This window comes from Dunckerocampus dactyliophorus, chromosome 4 (assembly GCF_027744805.1).
Source record: "Dunckerocampus dactyliophorus isolate RoL2022-P2 chromosome 4, RoL_Ddac_1.1, whole genome shotgun sequence".
NCBI lineage: Eukaryota > Metazoa > Chordata > Actinopteri > Syngnathiformes > Syngnathidae > Dunckerocampus > Dunckerocampus dactyliophorus.
In genome coordinates, this window is record NC_072822.1 from 22,415,379 (window position 1) to 22,436,592 (window position 21,214).

Below are 21,214 nucleotides of genomic sequence, written 5' to 3' on the forward strand. Positions count from 1 at the left end.
TCAATAAGGGAAAAAATAAATACAACAAGGCAAACACCAAGATGAAACAGTAACAGGATGTAGCAGACAATCACATCTTCTAGTGACTTGTGGTTGGACTGTGGAATACCCCACGACTATGTTCTTCAACCAATGATAAGATCCTGTTCGCACGTATTTACTTACCCAACCAATCAATTCATTAACAGCACGTTATGTAGTACATGCTGCTGTTTTTCAGGTTACCGTATAGCTAATGGGGCAGCAGAGTAAAAAGCTGTATTATGGCAAAACAAACAGACAATGCCACATCCACTCACCAAAATAAAAAAATTAAAATACGGCTTTCCTTTCAAGGCACACATAAGTCGCAGATGCTGTATTACACTACAAATCACATCTTCTGAATGCCTTATATTTGTATTTTAGTTAATTTTAGTCATTTTTACGCTTGAAAATGCTTAATTTAGGCCAAGAATACATACAATTTGCTTAAATATGCATTTAAAAAAAATTAAAAGGCTGTATTCAACCAGGAAGTAGCAATCATTTCTTAATTTTTGAAAAACGATAGAGAGCACAATGTTCGAATCGAGATGTAGCCAAGGATGACTGTACTTTCATTCTGCATGCCTGCACAACAAATAAGTAAATACTGTACTCCTGGCTCCAACACAAGTTTGCTATTTGACCCTCCAATTACTATTTGCCAAATCATAACACGGCACAAACGACCACATGAGATATTTATCTGTTCTAGGTTTCAATTCTTTATTCAAGAGGCACTAATGCCACGTTTGTCACTTACAGAGCTGATTGAGGCAAGCCTGACAACCTCTCTGGACCAAGACCCATCAGCACCAGTGGTAAATGATGAAGTCTGAACACAGACAGTTTCAAGGGGCAGTGTTCTACCCTTCACCTGAAACAAGAAATGTAATGAAATTTAACATAATGAAGATGGCCTTTATTGTTTATTAGTGCAAAATAAGATTAAATATCACTGTCATTAGTATGGCCTTACCAGAAGAATTTCTGAGACAAATTCCAAACCCCATTGGGTGACTTCCTTCAGACTGTCAGGGTTGGTGCTTATGTTCTTCAGAAGTTGCTTTATTGAATGTGTGTGCTGCTCACCATTTACGTTGATGTGCATGGTCAGGTCCTAAAATATGTACGTAACGAAAAACATGGAGATTTTACATACTAACCATGTGGATTTGAAAGAATACAGGTATAATATAGAACACCCTTATCAAATCTGATGAAACTGAAGCCAGCCCAAAAGAGATCACACTTGAGGTAAAAGCCTCACAAGGTTTACTTTCACTTTACATGTGGCAAAATAACTGTTAAAACTTTCTGCTAATAGCAGACAAACTAAGGACAACATAAAAATGTAGTTAGCAATGTATGAACATTAGTGTATGTATACAATATTGCATTACAGCACTTTATTAGAATGTGTTCATTCTTAAACAATTCTAAGATGCAGACCAAATTTACCTTCATTGCTCTGAAATCCTTCCTCATACTCTCTGGGATTCCAGTCATGTAAGAAAGCTCAGGTACTATGAGGATCTCCCCAGTAATGACTTGCTGCAATTAATAAGTGTCATGTCTTAAGTGTGTATTGTTACATGTGGCAACAAAATGGCAATGTTAATGATCTTTTTCTGTTTCACATAAGGACATGATAACCAAAATATTGATAAATGGAGAGGCAATCCATAAGATTATGATATTCCATATCACAAACGATACATTGTACATAAAATAGACTAAAAAATAACCTTTCCTCCTGGCTTGGACCGCTGCTTTGGCTGATGCATGAGAAGAGGTTGGTCCATCTCTTTGATGGTAATCCCATAATTCTTGCTGTAGTGCATTCACAAGAAATATTTCAGTACTTCCAAGTTTAAAAAAAAGCAATATTTGAACTTTAAATTTTTTTTTTTTTTTTTTATAAACATCTACAATATGTTTCCTGCTCAAGTTTGATCAACTCAAAGAGAGTTGTTTTACCTGTAGTAGTCCACAAATGTAGTTTTTGTACCATCCATCAGAGTGAAGGTGTCTTTGGGTGATTTGTCCCACTCAATGGCGTCGACCCGATAGGTATGGTTATTGTAGCGGGTGATGATGATGCTACCAACAAGTTCCTTAGTACATTCATCTCTGAATTTCTCTTTGCTTTGCTGGTAGAGAATGTTCCTGGCAAAAGGAAACGGGTCAAAAGGACAATGTTTAAATTTATACACCAAATGTTTTCCTCGTTTATGTGGGGTAAGATTGCAACACTAAAAAAAGTTAGGCATCAGAATTTGTGTGTATACAGTGTCATCAGTGCTCCAGCTTCCTCCCACATTCCAAAATATGCATCTTAGGTTAATTGAAGACTAAGGTTGGGTGATATGGACCTTAGCATGTATTAGGGTTGGGCGATATGGACCTTAGCCTGTATCACAATATTTTTGGAATGTATCACGATATGTTGATATAATAAAATTCAGCAAAGTCTTATATAAAAAGCTACAAACCTTAACCCATATAATTAAATACACTTGTCTCAATCTGTAAAGCACATTTATTGATTTATTGGTAAACTGTGCAATACACAAAGTGCATTTAGTGTCTACCAAACTACATCAGTGCAAAATATTCAAGTGTACGGTTTAGTAGCAACTGCAAATTGCAAAACAGTGGTACCGCTAAATACTGTATTGTCCATTTCGCCTGAGTGCAAAGACATCAAGTCTTTGGCTAAATAATATGACACTGCATCAATCAGTTCATGCCATTGTTGACTTTTCTTGTCGTAAGGAAGGCCATGAGCAAAAGCGTTTTGTATTTTTGACTGGTTAAGTGCTCGCTAGCTGACACTGTCTCACACTTCATGACAACTGTGCGCGCTTCAGACAGTAGAACAAATTTGCCGTGTTCCTACATTTGCAGTCACCGTTGCTTTGCAAACTTTGCATATTATGGTCTCTTGCGTGCTCTATCGAAATCAACCACTTCCATATTATACTGTAGTGGTACCTCCCCAGTCATCAACTATCATTTACATTGGTATAAATCATTTTCTTATCATCGGAGGAATTTATACCGCCCAACCCTATGGAAACTCTAAATTGTCCATAGGTATGAATCTGGCTGTGAATGGTTGTTTGTCTATGTGTTCCCTGTGATTGGCTGGCGACCAGTCCAGGGTGTACGCCACCTCTCGCCCAAGTCAGCTGAGATAGGCTTCAGCATAAGTGATGAAATAGAAACCAGTATCACATGTTCTGATAGAAGTCTTATGCAGCGATAAGATTTGTCAAATAAAACACTAAGTTTGATCAAATTTAGAATTACTACATCTTCTGCTTGGACATTAACACGGCAGCAGCTGTTCAACTCCAATGGAAAAAACAGCCACACGTCACCGCCAAGCGACGCTGTGAACACCAAGGTAGGTGGGATTGCAAGGTTTACAGTGTGCATCAAGCACTTAATGTCAAGTTCCAATCCTGCCTTTTGCACTGCCACTTCCCTATTAAGTGTATAATCAATCATTCACAGTAGCTATGCAATATAGTTCAGTCTTATTGGCTTCTAGCTGCCCTGTTCTTACGAGACAGCTTTTCTCTAAATGATAAATATCGTCATTTTTTTTTTATCTCGCAAGATCCTGTAACACTCCTAGTCAATACTAATTCCCCATCCGTTTCTATTAAGTATTTACACCTGGGGTGCTCATTACGTTTATCGCGAGCTACCGGTCAATCGCCAAGGTTGATTGGGTTGATTGCATAAACGTCACTTTGTAGATGTCATATGACATCAGTCAGCTGACATTAAGCTCCCCTCCTGATTCGTTGTTGCTCCCCCGTGGGGTGTGAAGATACACACAAAGATACAACTTTCATCTTTATTATTCTGATTTCGGATAAACTAACACAGCGGTAAGATGTGTACATCTATAACAAAAGTTGTGTTCACTTGTAGCGGATAATTATGTAGAAAAAAAAGAACGTTTTTAATGGCTTTGCTTTGTGTCCTGAACTTCACTATAGAAATGCATGTTTTATACACTTCGGTTTCTTCAACCATTATTTCATGGTTCATATAAATTCAAAAATGTGCCCATTGCTGAAACATTTTTAATATGTTGCCTTGACTTTGGGTGCATTATTTTTTGTATAATCATTTTATATAATTGGTAATGTCTGATAGCCAATGCTAACTGGATGTAATACATGAATTGTGTGTCTTAATGAACACTATTTAGCTATTTTGACTGACATATCACCAGTACTCAGGTTATGTACACAACTATTGAGGAACTATTGAATAATTAAAAAACTATTTTACTTTACATGCATAATTTGAAAATGTGAATGTCTAATACTAATCATTAATATCAACAACAGTATTTCAAAGTTTACCAGTTTGATTTTATGTATGTTTTATAGAAAGAGGTAGATCATTGTGAATTGAAAAAGTTTGTGCACCCCTGATGTACAGGTATAACGTACATAAATACGTACTCATCAGATCTTTGGGACTTGGTCATTTTAAAAGTAGCTCGCAGGCTGAAAAAGTGTGAGCACCCCTGATTTACAGCATAACCAGTCTCATCCTAATCCTGACTATTCTAAATGAGATGTATGGCTCTCACGGAGAGCTACTGTTTACATTCAGTCATCAAAAAAACAAATGATTTGATTCACATTTAAAATTCTGTGTTCTGTTTGGCGCTATTGGTGCAGGATTAACTCACATGACATCCAGCACAGAGTCATTACGCAAGACTTTGTGAGACACATCCACACACAGGTACAGACCTCCGTCTGTATGTTTGATACTGGTTGAATAGCCTGGCCACACCTGCAAGCTACAAAAAAAAAAATTGACACAGGGCAAGTTGAACAATTCCCCTCTGACAACTCAACATGTTACTTACCGATGTTTTCCCAGAACTATTGCACTTTCTGGATCATAATGATTCCTCCCTACCAGCTTCAATCCAAGTATTTTCATGATCCTTGTGGGGGGGGGAGAAGTAAATGTACTAGGAAATAAAAACGTTTAAGTGAGAATTCAAAAGCTTACCTCCTGAGTACAACATTGTAGAGAGGAATGCATAGATCAGAGCTGGGTGGCAAAATCTTTGTCAGCTGAATTTTTATTTGGATTTCCTCATTGTCAGTTCTTCTGAAACTCCTGAGAACCACCTCCTGTGCATTACCAAATGTTACCTTTTAACACATTACCACAGAGTTTCTAACAGAACATGACAAATCAGTACATAAAACATTGAGGACCCCTGTGTCAAAACCACATCAAAGGCTACAATGCAATTTTTCATAAAATGTCTAATAAAGATGGAAGAAAAAAATAAATTGTCGGTCTTTCCAATTTTACAACACTTTTTTTTTTTTTTTTACAGGATTGGCCAGATAGAATGGATGGTTGCAGGGATGCTTTCATCAGGGTTTTATGCTGCCAATCAACCATGAGTGAAACCTGCAGATACCGGTCACATGGAGTAATTATCAATTTATTTACAAGTGGTATTGGCCAGGTGTGCAGGATAAGAGGGAAGAGCCAGGACAAGTCACAGGTCCCCTAACTCAAGGCTCCAGACTTCCACTAAATAGTCACATTTTGCGACCAAAATAGACATTGCGAGTGAATTTTTCAACTTGGATGAGACGCCTTCTTTAAGGAGACTTTGGATGTGAGAGTACATTGTTGGAGCCCTAGCAGGACTTCCAGTAGCACGTAGGCGTGTTCCAAGTGAGAGAGAAGCGCCAGTGAACCCGGTGTCTTCCACCGCTGTAGAAGGCTGGTCATCTCGTCCAATGAATTCAATTATTTTTCAGGTTATTTGCTTACCCTACTGTCACACACATACGGGGGAGTGCTGTCCAGCACTGTGGCTGTGTTAGCTAGTGTTTGACTGGAGCCTCACAAACTCACCATATTCCAAGTGTTCTTCAAATGTTGTATAGCTCTTTGATGTGCCACCCCCGCAAGATACTTTTCATTGAATGTGTCAGCAGGTAAGTTCCACACGGCAGACATGTTTGTTTTTGTTGCGGCATGCCTGTGCAGTGTGAAGGAAAGTGGGCGGGGGACGCTACCCAAGACGTTAGGGCAAGACACTACACTGCACGCAGGGATCGCTACAGGCTGCATTAGTACGAGCCACAGGTGATCAGCTTTTGTGGTCGGCAATGAAAAGGCATTTATCAGTATATGCCGATCACATGCTTTTTCGCAGAAATTGGCAGATACTGATCGGCGGCCAATCAATCAGAGCATCTCAAGTTGGTTGTGTAGCTTTCTCCAGTCAAAGATTCGCCACTGGGTTAAGGTGTGGAGACCATGGTGGTTAATCCGTGTGCAAAACAAGACAGTTTGTGCTCACTCACGGAAGGTCCATATTTTGATCAGTTATAATCCTTGCACTGACATCTTGAAAAAATGTTGCACCATCTTGGAAACTGATCTAATATGTAGGTGCACACTGCCACGGAACCCTTACATAACCTATTCAACTAAAGTAGTCCACATCATGCAATAAAAACTGACTTGGACGCTCGTAGCTTCAACGCTTCAGTCTCTCGTGAGATCGTAACAACGTAAAAAGACAAACTACTTTTTGTTCTTAAAAGGGATATAGGATTTGTTTTTTTTTTTTTTTTTTTTTTTACATTAAAGTTATATGACATCCCCATCAACAGTGTAGTGCATCAACTATGACTTACCCCGCTCTTGCCCTGTGAGCCCAGTTCTGGTCAGATTTCAGTGATGAGAAATGTAATTCCGGTTGGTTGCTGGGGTTATTTAAGTAAAGATTTTGGCTTCTCAAAACAATATGCATTCAAAAGCATAATACATTTGCATCACAAAAATGCCTCCTCAAATAAAAATCAGACCTCACAATCGCGCAGCGTTACCTTCTTTTTGTATCTGTGTTGAAGACGACTGGAACGCTAGCGTCTTCCTCCGCTGTGTAACACATATGTAAAGATGGCAGCGACGCTCGCGTAATGACACCAGCTTCAGCAGAAATGGGCTCATGGGACCAAGAGCAGGGAAAGTCAATGTTGATGCACTACACTGCTGATGGGGATGTCATACTTTATGTCAAAAAAGCCGAACTATCCCTTTAAGCCCTTGTCCCCATTAGTTTCTCTGATAAAAGGATTTTCAAAAGGCTACAAGCTGTCGGCAAAAAAACTCGGAAACTCATCTCTTACTCATCACCGAGCGTGAGTGGAAGTTGACAAAGTATGCTAGTGCAGCTGTGTGTGTGACTCGGGCTGTATGAGTGTGTTTGCATGTTGTACCGCTTTTTAATAAAGCGATTGGAATTGCATTGGCGAGGTCCTAATCAGCCATCACCATTCATAAGCCAGACGCTGGGGCACCTTCATTGCCAGACCGTCCTTGTTCCTTGCCTGCTAACAAGTTTGGTCTGCCTTGTGCTACCTACCTGTGTGCATGCTTTCTGGTCACCTCTTGCCTCTTACCGCTGTGAGTAGTGTTACCTCATCTGCGTAGTAGTTCCTGCTTGGGTTACAGCAGCGCCTTCTGTATTTTTGTCACTGCCCGTTTCTCAGCAGTATTATTTAGTTTAGCAATTTTCGTCCTGCTAGTTAGCAGCGCTTTTCGTTACTGTGTATATTTTTTTCCTGCTATCTTTTTTCTAGCAGTGTTTTTTGTGTTCCCTTTGTGGCCTTGCCCGTGTCTTTTGTTGTACTTTTTGTATTGTACTCCTGTGGAGTTATTTTTTTTTTGTATTCAATCTTTTATTCACACATCCCATGTCCTGTCTGTATCTCGCGTCACCTTATGAAAAGTGATAGCAAAGTTTAAAACAGACTGGCTAGAGTTTGAGAACAACCTCATGTTCTGTAAATATTGAAAGGGCTGAAGCAGGCCGTTAAAACAAACAAACAAACAAAAATAGCCTAACAAAACACAGCCACTCCAAGCGGGATCCATCACCTGCTGAGACAGCTATCTGTCATGTAACTAGGATGCAACAACACAAACCAGCCTAGACAGTGACCGTTAGGCAGGTGAATCCTGTTTTTGTTTTTTAATGTAAATACTGTCTGCAGATAACGTTGACGTTTATTAATCACACACCCACTTACTTGAATTGCACTCGTATTATCCCTTTTGCACATCTTAATCTTACTTTCTAATTTATTTCTTAAGTGTCTATATGTACAGTGAGAGCTAATTTAACACAAGTCAAATTCCTTGTTTGTGTAAGCATACTTGGCCAATAAAGATTCCGATTAAGCTGATTCTGTTGATTTCCAAGGTGGAGATGAAGCGGCTGCTCAAGATCAAAATGAACATCACCTACTTATACACATACCAGAATGACATTACATTGCTTTGGTTTAGAAATTCACTATATTCATAAATGCAAGGTATTATTATTGGAAAATATTACCTGACCTTGTTGTCAGTTGGGTTGATAAATGCCGTTCTTGTGCAGTGTGATAAGTAGCCATTAGTAACGTAATTGTATGTGATGTCAGTCATGGGACTGTATGTGCAGCTTAGTACGTGTGTATGGCATGTAGTATGCCAGACTACGTATGATACATTAATATTTGTGAACCGCAGTCCCAGGGAGATGTAGGCCTTATGATGGCACTGTGTTTATATGCATGACTGCACATGTGTGTTACTGAGTATGTTGTTTGAGTGTTAATAAAACTTAAGAAATTTCACATCTTAATTTTTTTTCTGTGCTCCTCTTAATTTACAGCCCTGTATGGTGGTAAAACAAGTGTCAATGACAAAACTAATTTTGGGAAAAAAAACAAAATGAATTTCATAGGGCCCACAGCCACATTATCCACTCATCTCCAACACACCACAAGAACATTCAGCTTACTCGTACAATTATCAAATTTGCCATGTATTTGCATACTCAATAACTCTTTTAGTGGTGGAATAAGATGCTTAATACTAAAATAAACAAAGCTCATAATCCTTACACTAGTCCGGGAAATTTTTAAAGTCTACATTCCTCCTATGCAAGTCGTGAAGCTCGTATGTACAGACGATTGCCGCTACCGTAAAAAAAAATAAAATAAAATAATAATAATAATAAAAAAAAAAAACTCTTATGGACTGAGATGTTTTTTGCAAAAGCTTGGAATGAGATCCCACAGCACCTAAAGACTATTTCAACTCTGAGACATTTTAAAAAGTCCCATGCCCACATCTGATGGACAGCCACTGCTGCACTCACTGAGATCGTTTCAGTAGATTCCTCCTGTTCACTGCTTCTTCCAATTTTTGTATGTTTGGATTGCCTGTGTTTTGTCCTATGCTGGCTGATGTGTTAGTGATGTATGTGTTTATGTTCTGCAGAACAGGAACCTGCTGAAAAACAGCATGTATGCTGAGTTAGGTCCCATTTTTGCAAATCTTTTCCTGTTTTAAAAGCTAGCTAAATAAATAAGTGACACACCGACCTGTAAATTGTGTGTATATAAATGTATGGCCACCTGTGTAAAAATGTTTGTATACTTACATCCTTCAGTTGTAGAGGAAGGTAGAGTATTGAGCCATCAAATGCCATGACTTCTCCAGTGGTTGAGCAGTGATCTTTTATCATGCCAAAACGCATTGACATGGATTCAATATTTGGTCTGAAATTTTTTTTTGGACATACATCTTATTAACATTTAAGATATTCAGTATACTGTCAGTGTCCTATGACAACCATATAGGTGAAGTTTGTGGGTCATTTTGATTCTTTACACTCTTCATTCTTTCATGCAGAACTAAAAAGCACAGGAGATGCAATGTAGAGAAGGTACGCATATACCTGGCAGTTAGTGGAGATACTTTAAAACAGTTGTTCTCAACTGGTTCGGCTTGCTTTAAAAACGGAAAATATCTTATTTAATAATGGTTACATGGCTGCCCAGAGGGAGCTAACTTTCGAACATAGTGCAAGCATTACATCTTGCCCTCTTCCTGCTCCAAGCATGTAAGCTGCACCCACAGGTAACACACATGCACAGGAACCTTAGCTAAGCACTGGCCATGTCATTTCAAGCCAGTTTGAGCCTTTAATGAAAAGACATTAAAGTGCAGTTTGAATTTGAGACCAAAACATGGTGGGCGAGTAAAAAAAAAAAAAAAAAAAAAAAAAGTTTCATGATCAGTTCAGCAACAAAACTTTATCCACAAATAAAAAAAAAAAAAAAAATACATGTTATATCTAGGGAGTTGAATCAGAGCATTTACGCATAGGTCTGGATGAGAAGTTCAACATCAAGCGAGTCCAGTTGCTCTGATTCACCACTCAGCAGCAGGGATGACTGGCTGTAATTTGAATATGGGATAATATCGGCTTCCGCCATGAGTTCGGGCCGATCCGGTTGCCGTATCACGTTTGTAACTCTGAGCCACACTCCAACATGGTAGTTGCAGTAATGCGCCTCAAATCTGGTTGCCACGTTTGCCAGCAAGAAGAAAACACACAATCACCATGCAGACATGGTGAAGTTATTTTCACGTTGGACACTGCGTAGCTACAGCGATAGTTCCCCCTCACAGTGCCCAGACTGCTGTGTCATTGTGCAGAAGCTCAGAGCTATGTGATGGCCAATAGTGCCTGTGGCCAACTTGGTCACTCTCCAGCCACGTCACTGGCTATGTAGACATTTCAGGCATCAACTTATTGCCACCCCTACGTGAGGAATTCTCACCTTGGCCACCCCAATGAAAAATGTCTGGCTCCGCCACTGCTTGCAGGGGAAGTGCTGCTCTAACAGCTGATTGTTTACACGAGGGACCGTCAAATTACTATTGCACTGAAGAGTTTGTTAAAAAAATGTCATTCTAAATCACACCACAAATTGCTATAAAACCATGTCAAATGATTAGTCCTACCCTAAAAGTATTTTGGCACCCTTTTTTTCCAATTTTATCCTTTATTGCATGGCCTTGAATGTATCTTTTATTGGATTATGGAGCTGGCTCAGGTTTGTTACAAAAGCCAAACAATATATATTTGGTCATGCTGTGTAACAAACACTTCAAATTCAGCAATACTTTGGTTGCATTATTTTAAATGCATTGAAATGCTATTTTCATAACCATATTCAATTCCACAAATTTACGTTTGTAACAAAATGGATCGGAAGCCAGAAAATATGGATCGGGACATCCCTACTAAGTAGGCAAGTTGAATAATAAAAATAAAAAAAAAACCTTCTGTAGGCCACCTCTCTGCCTGGGCCAGAAGATCAAATACTATCGTCATACGAGGCGTCTTCATTGTGGGCGGAATTCCTCCACGCAACACAACGCGAGCTTTCACTTTATACCGCAGTCTTCTCCACTACATAACTTGCTGTGTGTCGGACGCACAAGTCCACACTCCTTTCCCTCCCGCTCAAGCTTGACCAAGTTGCCTATAAACCTGGCACGTACCTTTTAGGAGGCGTAGCAAGCAAATAGCACAGACACGAGATGTATTCACGGATATCGGGTCATTACAATTTTTTTGGCCAAGACCTCATGACCCACAAAAAACAGCTGCACGACCCACTTTTGGGTCATGACCCACCAGTTGATAATCACTGCTTTAAAACATACTGTATTTTCATGTGCCAATTACCCAACAATGTTGATTATACAAAATAAGAAAGTCAAAACAATCCTACTGGATTTATATGGTTGTCATAGGACAGCAATAATATACACAGTACAGCAGACACACAAAAAAAAGCAGTCCATAGTAAGCGATACTCACGTAAATGTCACATGGTACTGATAGACAGCTTTGTTCTTGCAGCGGATTGAAATGTGATTGGAGCCAATAGTTATCGGAGTTCCTTTAAATCCAGCCTTGTTGAGCGGTGCACTGCCCAAGAAAATATACAAACCAACATATCATTTTGGTACAGCTGGACAAACAAAACCCAAAACTCTTACCGTAGTGTCTCCATTTTCAGCTCTTTCTTTCCTGGTACAATGGGGTCTTGTACTGCCTGAGCAGTGGACAGAGGGGGAACAATTCCTAAACAAAATTGGCATTTAAAAAAAATGTAATCTGTGTCCGCTAAAATAAGGCTTAAATTTCTCATATACAGCATCTGTAATGTTGTGTAGCAAATGCTGAGTGGGTGCAATACATGATGAACGCTACGTATTTTGACTGACATATTACTCAGTTTATGTACACTATTGAGCAATTACTGTATGTGTAATTATCTTTGCTATATTGATTTCAATTGTGAGTTACTGAACGATAAACTATTTTGACAGATAACGAGGGGAACAAAAGGCTGAGAGAAAGGCATTTAAAAGTTAATTAATGCATTTGTTGTTCATGACTGTGAAAACAACCCTAATGTTGACATTACAAACAGTAAATTTAAATATAAAAAAAAATTAAAAATCCTGCAACAGCGCTGCAGTCTCCCATGCAGCCTACCACCACAGCTTCAAAAAATCCTAGGGGATACCCTGGTGTGTGTGATCAAATTGTGCCAGTTTTTCGATGTTCTCACTCACATGAAGACTAGACAATGTGTGACAGACATGCACACTCACTTATAGGCAGATTACCTGTGTCAGCAATCTGAGAGCGAACATATACTGCAGGGTCAGAGCAAGGAAAACCAATATCAAGAGGAAACTGAGAAGGAAGTAAAGGACTTCCTCGTGCCATTCCAAGAAGGGGCACTGCTGCTCTTCCGAGCCCCATCATTTTTGGGGGGATTTTTTGGCCAAGAAAGCTGTAAAAGATAGACCATGTCAGTCCTGAGTGAAAATTACTTTTGGTTTAGGATTTTTCGGGAAAAAGTACAGTTCATGAATAGCGCTTTCACAATTTGAGCTTATTAAAAACTGGTTGAATTTTGTCCATTATATTTTTTCCTGAGGCCACTGCTAAAGCTGTACTGCTCTAAAATGGAAAACACTCTTGCAAGTAAGGAATGCACAATAGAATTCATGACACATTTTATAATAGACAAAAAAAAAAACAAAAAAAAAAACAGAGACTCAAAATAACCCAAAATTCAAAGCTACAACATGCTGACCTACTACATTTGTGTGCATAATGGATGTGTCATAATCACTCCTGTCACAACTAATGACAGCAGCCCCTTTACACAACATAAATCAGAACTAAAACATCTAAAGTGATTCTACTAGTATTAATCACATTTATCCATGTGATATTATGGTTTTAATTTGTGAACTTTTTTTTTTTTTACATTTGTTTTGGTTTAAACTGGTGTAAACTGATGTGATCTTGCCAGTCCTACCTGCTTCCTCTGCCCATCACTTCTTGTGTGGCGCCACTCATCTGTGGCCTACTGGCTGCCACACCTACATCGGCACTTGGCTTCTTTAACTCGTCCGTTTCCCCAACTGCTCCTATTCCTGCAATTTTTGCAACTCAGCTTCACAGTTGACATGAAAAAATCGAAACGAGTAGAAACTGTATTGGTAGGGTGATGATATAGCATTGCACAGCATTTCTGACTGACAAATGAGTAACAAGTCCACATGTTGGACAGTACTATGAACAAGTCAGCCCCAGCGTGTCATCCTGATTGACCTACAAACCATTTTATGTCTGTACAAAAGTCGGACTTTAATGTACTGGGAAGGTGGTTAAAATCGTGTTTGGCAATAAATATACACAACTATCACTGTTGTTTTGCTGTGTTACATATATGAATTCAAATGAGAAGTGTAAGAACTTAGTTTGCTTACATAGTTAAAGGGGACCCTCAGTGTTGAAAAGGTTTGCCTCATTTGACTGAAAACACTCAGATATTTAAATATGTTAAAATTACTAAGTTTTAATTATTTTAATATTTCAAGAACTATTTAGAACCTGGAATCTGACAGATCGGCGCTGGTTTGTATTGCAATAACAGTATAGTCTAGTATCATTATAGATGAGTGAGCCTGGGACCATTATATGCCACCGGGAGAAACCCAGGGGATACAGAAACCTTAAATTGAATGACGTTTTAGATTAAGTAACTAATCTGTGATGTCTGAGCCCTCTGCTGATTTCCATATTCTGCCACAGACTAGGCACTGGTTGGATAATTAGATCTGAAGATAAAATTTACATGTGTTGCAACATTTTTTCACGGTAACTTATCACACACACAAAAAAAGGTGACAAATGCTGCTTTTCCTAGGTCTTTTAGACACACACCTATGGGTAATGTTCCTCTTCCCCGTGAAGCCAATGAGGGCTCCAAGCCCATTCCCCTGAACATGGAGACCAGTGTAGATCTTTGACCATGTGTTGGGAAATTATCCTGTAAAAACAAAGTAAAAATGACTTTGGAAAAATCATAATTAGAACAGACAGACACATTCAGACTCTAATTACCTCTTTTCTGGTCGGGACTTTTTGTGTAAGGTCTTGCGGCATAGTTTCATGACTGGGTGTTTCTGCAAAGTGTGGCTCCCTGCTAGGCAGGGTTGTGCCTCTTGATACACCTATGTTTGGCTCCGTTGAGGAAAAGAGCCACCCTCTCGCTCGACCAAGTCCTCCATCATCAGGCTGCAGCCCTCTTGCCCTTCCAGCTAAAGGTTCAGTAGTGGGGACATCTGGTCCTTGACTTTGTTGGGTACCCCAAGGAATGATAAAACCTATGGCTCGTCCTGCACCAAGTCCTCGACTGCGTCCACGCCAGGGAATGCCTGCCATATTACTCAAGTCAGGTGGCCTGTTTGGATCCATTTTGTCGATATTTCTGGGGGAGGGGAGATTAACAATATCACTAAAAGGCAGTCCACACAACTTTCATTAGTGCAGACATGCCAACATTTACAAATTTGTCGTATTTGGCATGCAATTTGACTGTTGAATAGGCTTGTATGCTTCACTGCTCTCCATTTTGTTGGATTTAGCTGGTTTCAGTTTCGAGTTCAATCTGTACAGTAGAGACATAGAGATATCAGTTTCACAATAAATTTTCAAATGCAAATCACTAGTTCAAGCTATTCTTTCTTAAAATATATAAACTTAGTGTGGTTTCACATTTATGTATGAATTCCTTTCGAGCCATAGCACACACCATTTTGACAAATTTTTACTGCAACAGATATTTTCTTCACCTGCAAGTGTCTTTCTCACATATTTACTGACATCATGTATTTAGTTTTGAGTAAAACAATCTCATTGTAGCAATTTGCCTGGCTTTATACTTTTTAATCCACAAATTTGTTTGAGAAAATTAAACCCAATGAACCATTTTTTATGGAAAGCGTTTACAGTGTTCGATGAGTGAATGTTATTTAAAATAAAATAAACATGTTCACACTTAAATGAAACAAAACTGGACTTAGTCTTCAAAGCCAGCTTTCTAATAGCAGGTCATACGTCGATCTGCTGGCTTCCGTTATGATGTAATGGCAGACCAAGACTAAAGACTAGACTTCTTTTTTGAAATATTTAAAACATTTTATGGCAAACTAGCCCGCCGGTACAGTTACAATTAGACCAAATACATACACAACTCGTTTCTAATACGTTTTAGATCATTAACAAAATCTAATTGGCACGTTTCGGCATTAGCATAAATTAAAACGAACACTTAATTAGATGGCAACGTGGGGCTGCTGCTGTAGAGGCCACGCAATTAGCAACCTTGATACACACAGCAAAGCCATTTCTCCTTCTCAGTAATGTACAAATAACAGCACGAACCTCAACAAAATACACACACATATACTTACTCAGATGCTCGAGACAGGTTCCTCAAGTTTAGGAAATTATGCGCCAAAAGTTAGTCAACCGACCACGTCAATGCACTTGTGGCTATATCTGCCCTCCTGATCGGTATTAAACAATCAACAGGTCAGTCATTGGTTTACTCAACCTGTCATGCTGTCAGTCATTGGTTTACTCAACCTGTCAATCACTTTATGCCAATTTAAATTAAAGTGGAATATGGGCATTGGTCGCTCCCTAGCGGACACAACGAGTAACTAATTGCCATTTAAAAAAAACAAACAAATTACGTTTTAATTAGTAGCCACATTCAATTTGAATACGTCATATCTCATCTACATGGTACTTGAATCCCATTCAAGTATGCCAAAGAATGCCATTCCTCTTCCTCACATAGACACACTAAACAACATTTTTATGACTATCAACATTAGTGATGTTATTAATGCTTTCAAAAACAAATAAATTGATTTAATACATGATTTATATTGACGTATTAAATTAAATGGCATTGTAGTTGGAACATACAAACTCTGGCTGGGTATGTGTTGCCATCTAGTGACACATAGGAATAACTGCAATGTCAATTGAGGCAGAAAAGACAAAACACGCATGGTCTTTGAAGGTAGTCTAATTCTTGAAAATTATTTTGTCCCCTTTAATTCTGAGACCATCTAATGCACTGAAAGAAACACTGACATGCAGAACGATTGCTTTGCTTAAGCAGTGAGAGTTTTTTTCACCGTGGAAATCTGACCCGCTTCCCTTACATATACAGATTAGTAATCGTCCTAGTGTAAATGGACCAAATTTTCTTGACAGCAGGAGGCCTGGGAGAAAGTGGCATTCATCTGATGTGACATTCATTACAGACCTGCTTGTCAGACTGCACAGTAGATATTTAGAAGTCAACAAATCGAGGATGTGGTGCCCTGCATCTTTAGGTGGTTGAACAGGGATGACTAGCTGTGGTAGATTGTGGAAAAAAAAAAAAACCTTCCCAGAGCCGGGAGGGCAAATACATTACTGTTTCTGCCTGGATGATAATGATGATGTAAACAGCCAAATTCACTACAAGGTTTCCCATCTGGCCTTAATGTCCCCTAGCTTTAGCATTTGTCATCAGTTGAGTGAGTTACTTGGAAGACTGCTCTCATCATGCTGCATCATGCTGCTATGCAAATTTCTCAGTGCAGACATGTAGTTACAGAAATGTGGTATACATGTAACGGATGCCAGCCAGTGTGGCTATGCAAGTGTATGTTAGTAAACGTCACTTCTTCAGCCTTAGCCGTGCTAAACGCCAAGTTGACTGTCTGGGCTTTTAGCTCGGCACTCGACTCTCATTACAAAGCCCCTTGCTTATAGCCCAGCGCGGGGCTGCCTGCAACAGGTGGGTTACATACAGTTGTCCCTTGACACTTTGCGGTTCGAATTTTGCAACTTGACTATCAGGTTTTTCAAAAATAAATTAATAAATCATTGAATAGGGCCTATTTTTAGTCAAAACATTTGCATATTTCAGCTAACGTTACGTATTCCTTTGCCTAAATTAAATCATTTTCAAACATAAAAATGGCTAAATGAACTAAAATACAAATATACAGTAAGGTATTCAAAAGACGCAAAGACATTGACGCAGTATTCTACACTAGTCTTTAAAGGTCAGTAATGTTATTGTAATGTTCGGTGACACACACTCTCTAGACTTGATCGCCGCAACAACAGACTTTTATTGCAGGTTTGAATTATCTCATAACAGGCACAATAATCCCTAATAAAAATCCCTGATAAAAACACGGGCTATTGTTGTGGCCGTAACCCACGGCAAGATAAACCTCAACTCTGAATCTCCAACGTCACTTCCTGTCCGCCCACCACTCCCCTAGGGAACACAATTATAGGAACACACACGAACACGAGTGTTATTTATATCTTAAATGGCTTATTTACACTTATTATGTCGACTATATTGGGTAATAGGAGTGTAAAGGTGACCATAGGGTTGTTATTTCATGACTACAGGGATCTAATAAAGTTAAAACCCATATTTAGAAGGTCATAAATCAGGTTTTCTATGCTCCAACTATGAAAATATTTCATTTATAAATAAAGCTTCATACTTTGCGGAAGTTCACTTATCATAATCAGGTCTGGAACCAATTACCTGCGATAAACAAGGGATTACTGTATAGCCGAACTGTCACCCTTAGACTAAAGGTAATTGGTTTAGATGCCTATGAATAACCCAGGAACCACAAAGGCTTCAATTGCAACAACCCATCCGCCAGAGAAAGCTTTTTTGCCTTTACCATCAAGAGATCATGACAGTGTTACATTGAATCCACATTTTTGAAAGGCTGTGGTCTTAAACTTTTGATCAGCTGATGAACAGTCTTTTTCAGTTTAATGGTTGTTGCAAATTCATAAAAAAAAGAATAAAAATTACATGCACATAAGTATTCACAGCCTTTGCTCAATACTTTGTGATGCACCTTTGGCAGCAATTACAGCCTCAAGTTGTTTTGCATATGATGCCACAAGCTTGGCCCACATATCTTTGGGCAGTTTCTCCCATTCCTCTTTGCAGTACTTCTCAAGCTTCATCAGGTTGGCTGGGAAGCATCAGTGCACAGCCATTTTCAGATCCCTCCAGAGATGTTCAATTGGATTCAGGTCTGGGCTCTGGCTGGGCCACTCAAGGACATTCACCAAGTTGTTCTGAAGCCACTCCTTTGATATCTTGGCTGTATGCTTAGGGTCATTGTTCTGCTGAAAGATGAACCGTCATCCCACTCTGGAGCAGGTTTTCATCCAGGGTGTCTCTGTACATTGCTGCAGTCATCTTTCCCTTTATCCTGACTAGTCTTCCAGTTCCTGCTGCTGAAAAACATCCCAACAGCATGATGCTGCCACCACCATGCTTCACTGTAGGGATGGTACTGGTCTGTGCCTGGTGCAGTGCCTGGTTTTCTCCATATGTAACTAACGCCTGGCAATTACTCCAAAGATTTATGATTCATCAGACCAGATAATTTTGTTTCTCATGGTCTGAGAGTCCTTCAGGTGCCTTTTGGCAAACTCAAGGCAGGCTGCCATGTGCCTTTTACTAACAAGTGGCTTCTGTCTGGTTACTCTACCATAAAGGCCTGATTGGTGGATTGCTGCAGTGATGGTTGTCCTACTGTAAGGTTCACCTCTCTGCACAGAAGAACGCTGGAGCTCTGACAGAGTGACCATCAAGTTATTGGTCACCTCCCTGACTAAGGCCCTTCGCCCCCGATCACTTAGATGGACGGCCAGTAGTAGAAGTATGGTTGGAGTACCTTTCTGCAAAAGCATAATGTCCAATACATACAGTATGGAGGTGCACCCATGTGGTCGTAAGTGTATTTGGATGCGGCTGTGCATGTGTTTGAATTTGTGCAAACTCAATTTGGTTTACACGTGAAAATGCTCCACTATGTTCTAGAATCTATCATCCTGGTAACAACACTGCAGAATAGTTTAAAAAAAAAAACAAGTACCAAGTATTAAAAATGGATATGCTGCTTTGAGGTGAAGTACAGTATAAATCTGTATGTGTACGTTCATCATAATAGGTGTCAGTAATAGTAAAAAGTCAACAATTTAAGTGGTTTAAGCATTGTTTTTGGAATAAAAAAAAAAAATCAGGTAATGTTGTCAGGCGCCAAACTTTGACTGGGCGTTGTTGGAGCGGTGATGAACTTTGCCGTAGCGGAAAATTGCCCGGTCCTCACCGCTGGCAATATTTTGTGCAGCTCAAAACTTTCAGAGCGATAGGAGGGACCATCAGCGGTGGCCGAGCGTATACGGCATTGCCTTAACGGGGGCCAACTTTTGTTAAACGGTGGTGCGCGGTTACGAGCGGTGATGAATTTTTTTCACCACTCCAGGGACGCTACAGCAAAGTTCGGGCGGTGTGACCGGGGCTTAAGTCCTGACTGTGGGGGTGCAGGCTTAGGACGGAGAGAAGACAGGTGAGTTTTCTGACGTTTTTCGCAGTGACACAGGTGACAGTAGCCTGTTTTTGAAATAAAGAGATTGTCGATCAACCACCTCATCATCATCCTAATGTTTGGGTAGATGTTACAATATGTTTTTTTTATCCTTATTGATGGTCACCACAGTCTAGCGTTAAGAGTGGTGTAGCTGCGCATGAGCTGCACATATTGTATTCTTCCGTTGTAAGTAGTAGACAGAACAAAATTAAGTTTTTAATGAATGGTTATGATTTAAGGGCACTGTGGGCTAGTAGTTAGCATATTGGCCACACAGTCAGGAGATCGGGAAGACCTGGGTTCCAATCTCTGTTGGGCATCTCTGTGTGAAGTTTGCATGTCCTCCCGTGCGTCCGTGGGTTTACTCCGGTTTCCTCCCACATTCCATGCAATTAGATGTTGTTTGTATTTATCAGAACATCAGAACATTATTATACAAAATAAAGTTTTTTTTTTTTAATCTATTTGATATAGACTTGAAAAAAAAACAGTCATACACTCAGCACAACGGTCTTTAAGCATGCAATATTAAGTAGCAAACTACCGGTAATCCAAAATTACAGCAATTTGTCATAAAAACAGGATTTGTTTTTGTAAATTTTGTAAATTTAAGAAGCTTTCTCTTTTTGAATGAGGTCGCATTGTCAAGCGGCATAAGCAAGGCCTCTCACAGCGTGCCATTGCTGATGAGGTTGGGGGCAGTAATTTAGTCATTCAAAATTTTTTCAAAGATCCTGAGCATTATGGAACAAAAAAGTCAAGTGGAAGCCCCAAAGAAATCACACCTGCACTGAGCCGGAGGATCCAATTTGCTGTCCATCAAGACACAGGGCCGTCTCCCACCCACATTAAGGCCCTTACTGGTGCCGACTGCAGTGCAATAACCATCAGGCGGCATCTGCGGGAAAAGGGTTTAAAAAACAAAAAACAAATTCAAAGACCTTGTCTCTTTCCAACGCCACAAAACTGCCCGTTTACACTTTGCCAGGAGCATCAAACATGGGACATTGAAAGGTGGAAAAAAGTTTTATTCTTTGATGAGAAAAAACATAACCTTGACGGTCCAGATGGCTTCCAACATTACTGGCATGACAAGGAGATCCCACCTGAGATGTTTTCTACCTGGCACAGTGGAGGGGGATCCATCTGGGGTGCTTTTTCATTCAGTGGAACACCGGTGCTTCAGGTGGTGCAGGGTTGTCAAACGGATGCAGATGTTGCAGCGGGCATCCCTCATGACTGAGGGCCCTCGTCTGTGTGGTAACAGCTGGGTTTTTCAACAGGACAACGCTGCAGTTCTCGCTTGACCAAGGACTTCTTCAAGGAGAATAACATCACTCTTTTGGACCATCCTGCATGTTCCCTTCATTTAAATCCCATAGAGAACATTTGGGGATGGATTGCAAGGGAAATTTATAAAAATGGCCATCAGTTCCAGACAGTTGATGCCCTTCGT

At 39.7% G+C, this 21,214-nt stretch overlaps 1 protein-coding gene across 3 annotated transcripts in view; it reads right to left on the reverse strand.

Moving 5' to 3' along the window:
- piwil2 (piwi-like RNA-mediated gene silencing 2) overlaps positions 1 to 15,858 on the reverse strand; it is a 28,038-nt gene extending 12,180 nt beyond the window's left edge. For 2 of the 3 annotated variants that reach the window (XR_008570123.1, XM_054774550.1), the window contains exons 1-16: positions 15,742 to 15,858; positions 14,390 to 14,756; positions 14,210 to 14,315; positions 13,299 to 13,416; positions 12,595 to 12,764; positions 11,959 to 12,043; positions 11,777 to 11,887; positions 9,542 to 9,659; positions 5,080 to 5,204; positions 4,931 to 5,011; positions 4,748 to 4,861; positions 2,005 to 2,193; positions 1,773 to 1,857; positions 1,486 to 1,578; positions 1,004 to 1,144; positions 788 to 901 (exon numbers count right to left, since the gene is read on the reverse strand). Coding sequence is in view for 2 of the 3 variants with exons in the window: in XM_054774550.1 (XP_054630525.1) it covers positions 788 to 901; positions 1,004 to 1,144; positions 1,486 to 1,578; positions 1,773 to 1,857; positions 2,005 to 2,193; positions 4,748 to 4,861; positions 4,931 to 5,011; positions 5,080 to 5,204; positions 9,542 to 9,659; positions 11,777 to 11,887; positions 11,959 to 12,043; positions 12,595 to 12,764; positions 13,299 to 13,416; positions 14,210 to 14,315; positions 14,390 to 14,743 (2,004 nt within the window). In the remaining variant the exon portion in view is untranslated. Of the gene's footprint in view, positions 1 to 787; positions 902 to 1,003; positions 1,145 to 1,485; positions 1,579 to 1,772; positions 1,858 to 2,004; positions 2,194 to 4,747; positions 4,862 to 4,930; positions 5,012 to 5,079; positions 5,205 to 9,541; positions 9,660 to 11,776; positions 11,888 to 11,958; positions 12,044 to 12,594; positions 12,765 to 13,298; positions 13,417 to 14,209; positions 14,316 to 14,389; positions 14,757 to 15,741 lie in introns of those variants that run through there. The other variant, XM_054774552.1, reaches the window with a different exon arrangement.
- Between the last annotated feature and the right edge of the window lie 5,356 nt (positions 15,859 to 21,214).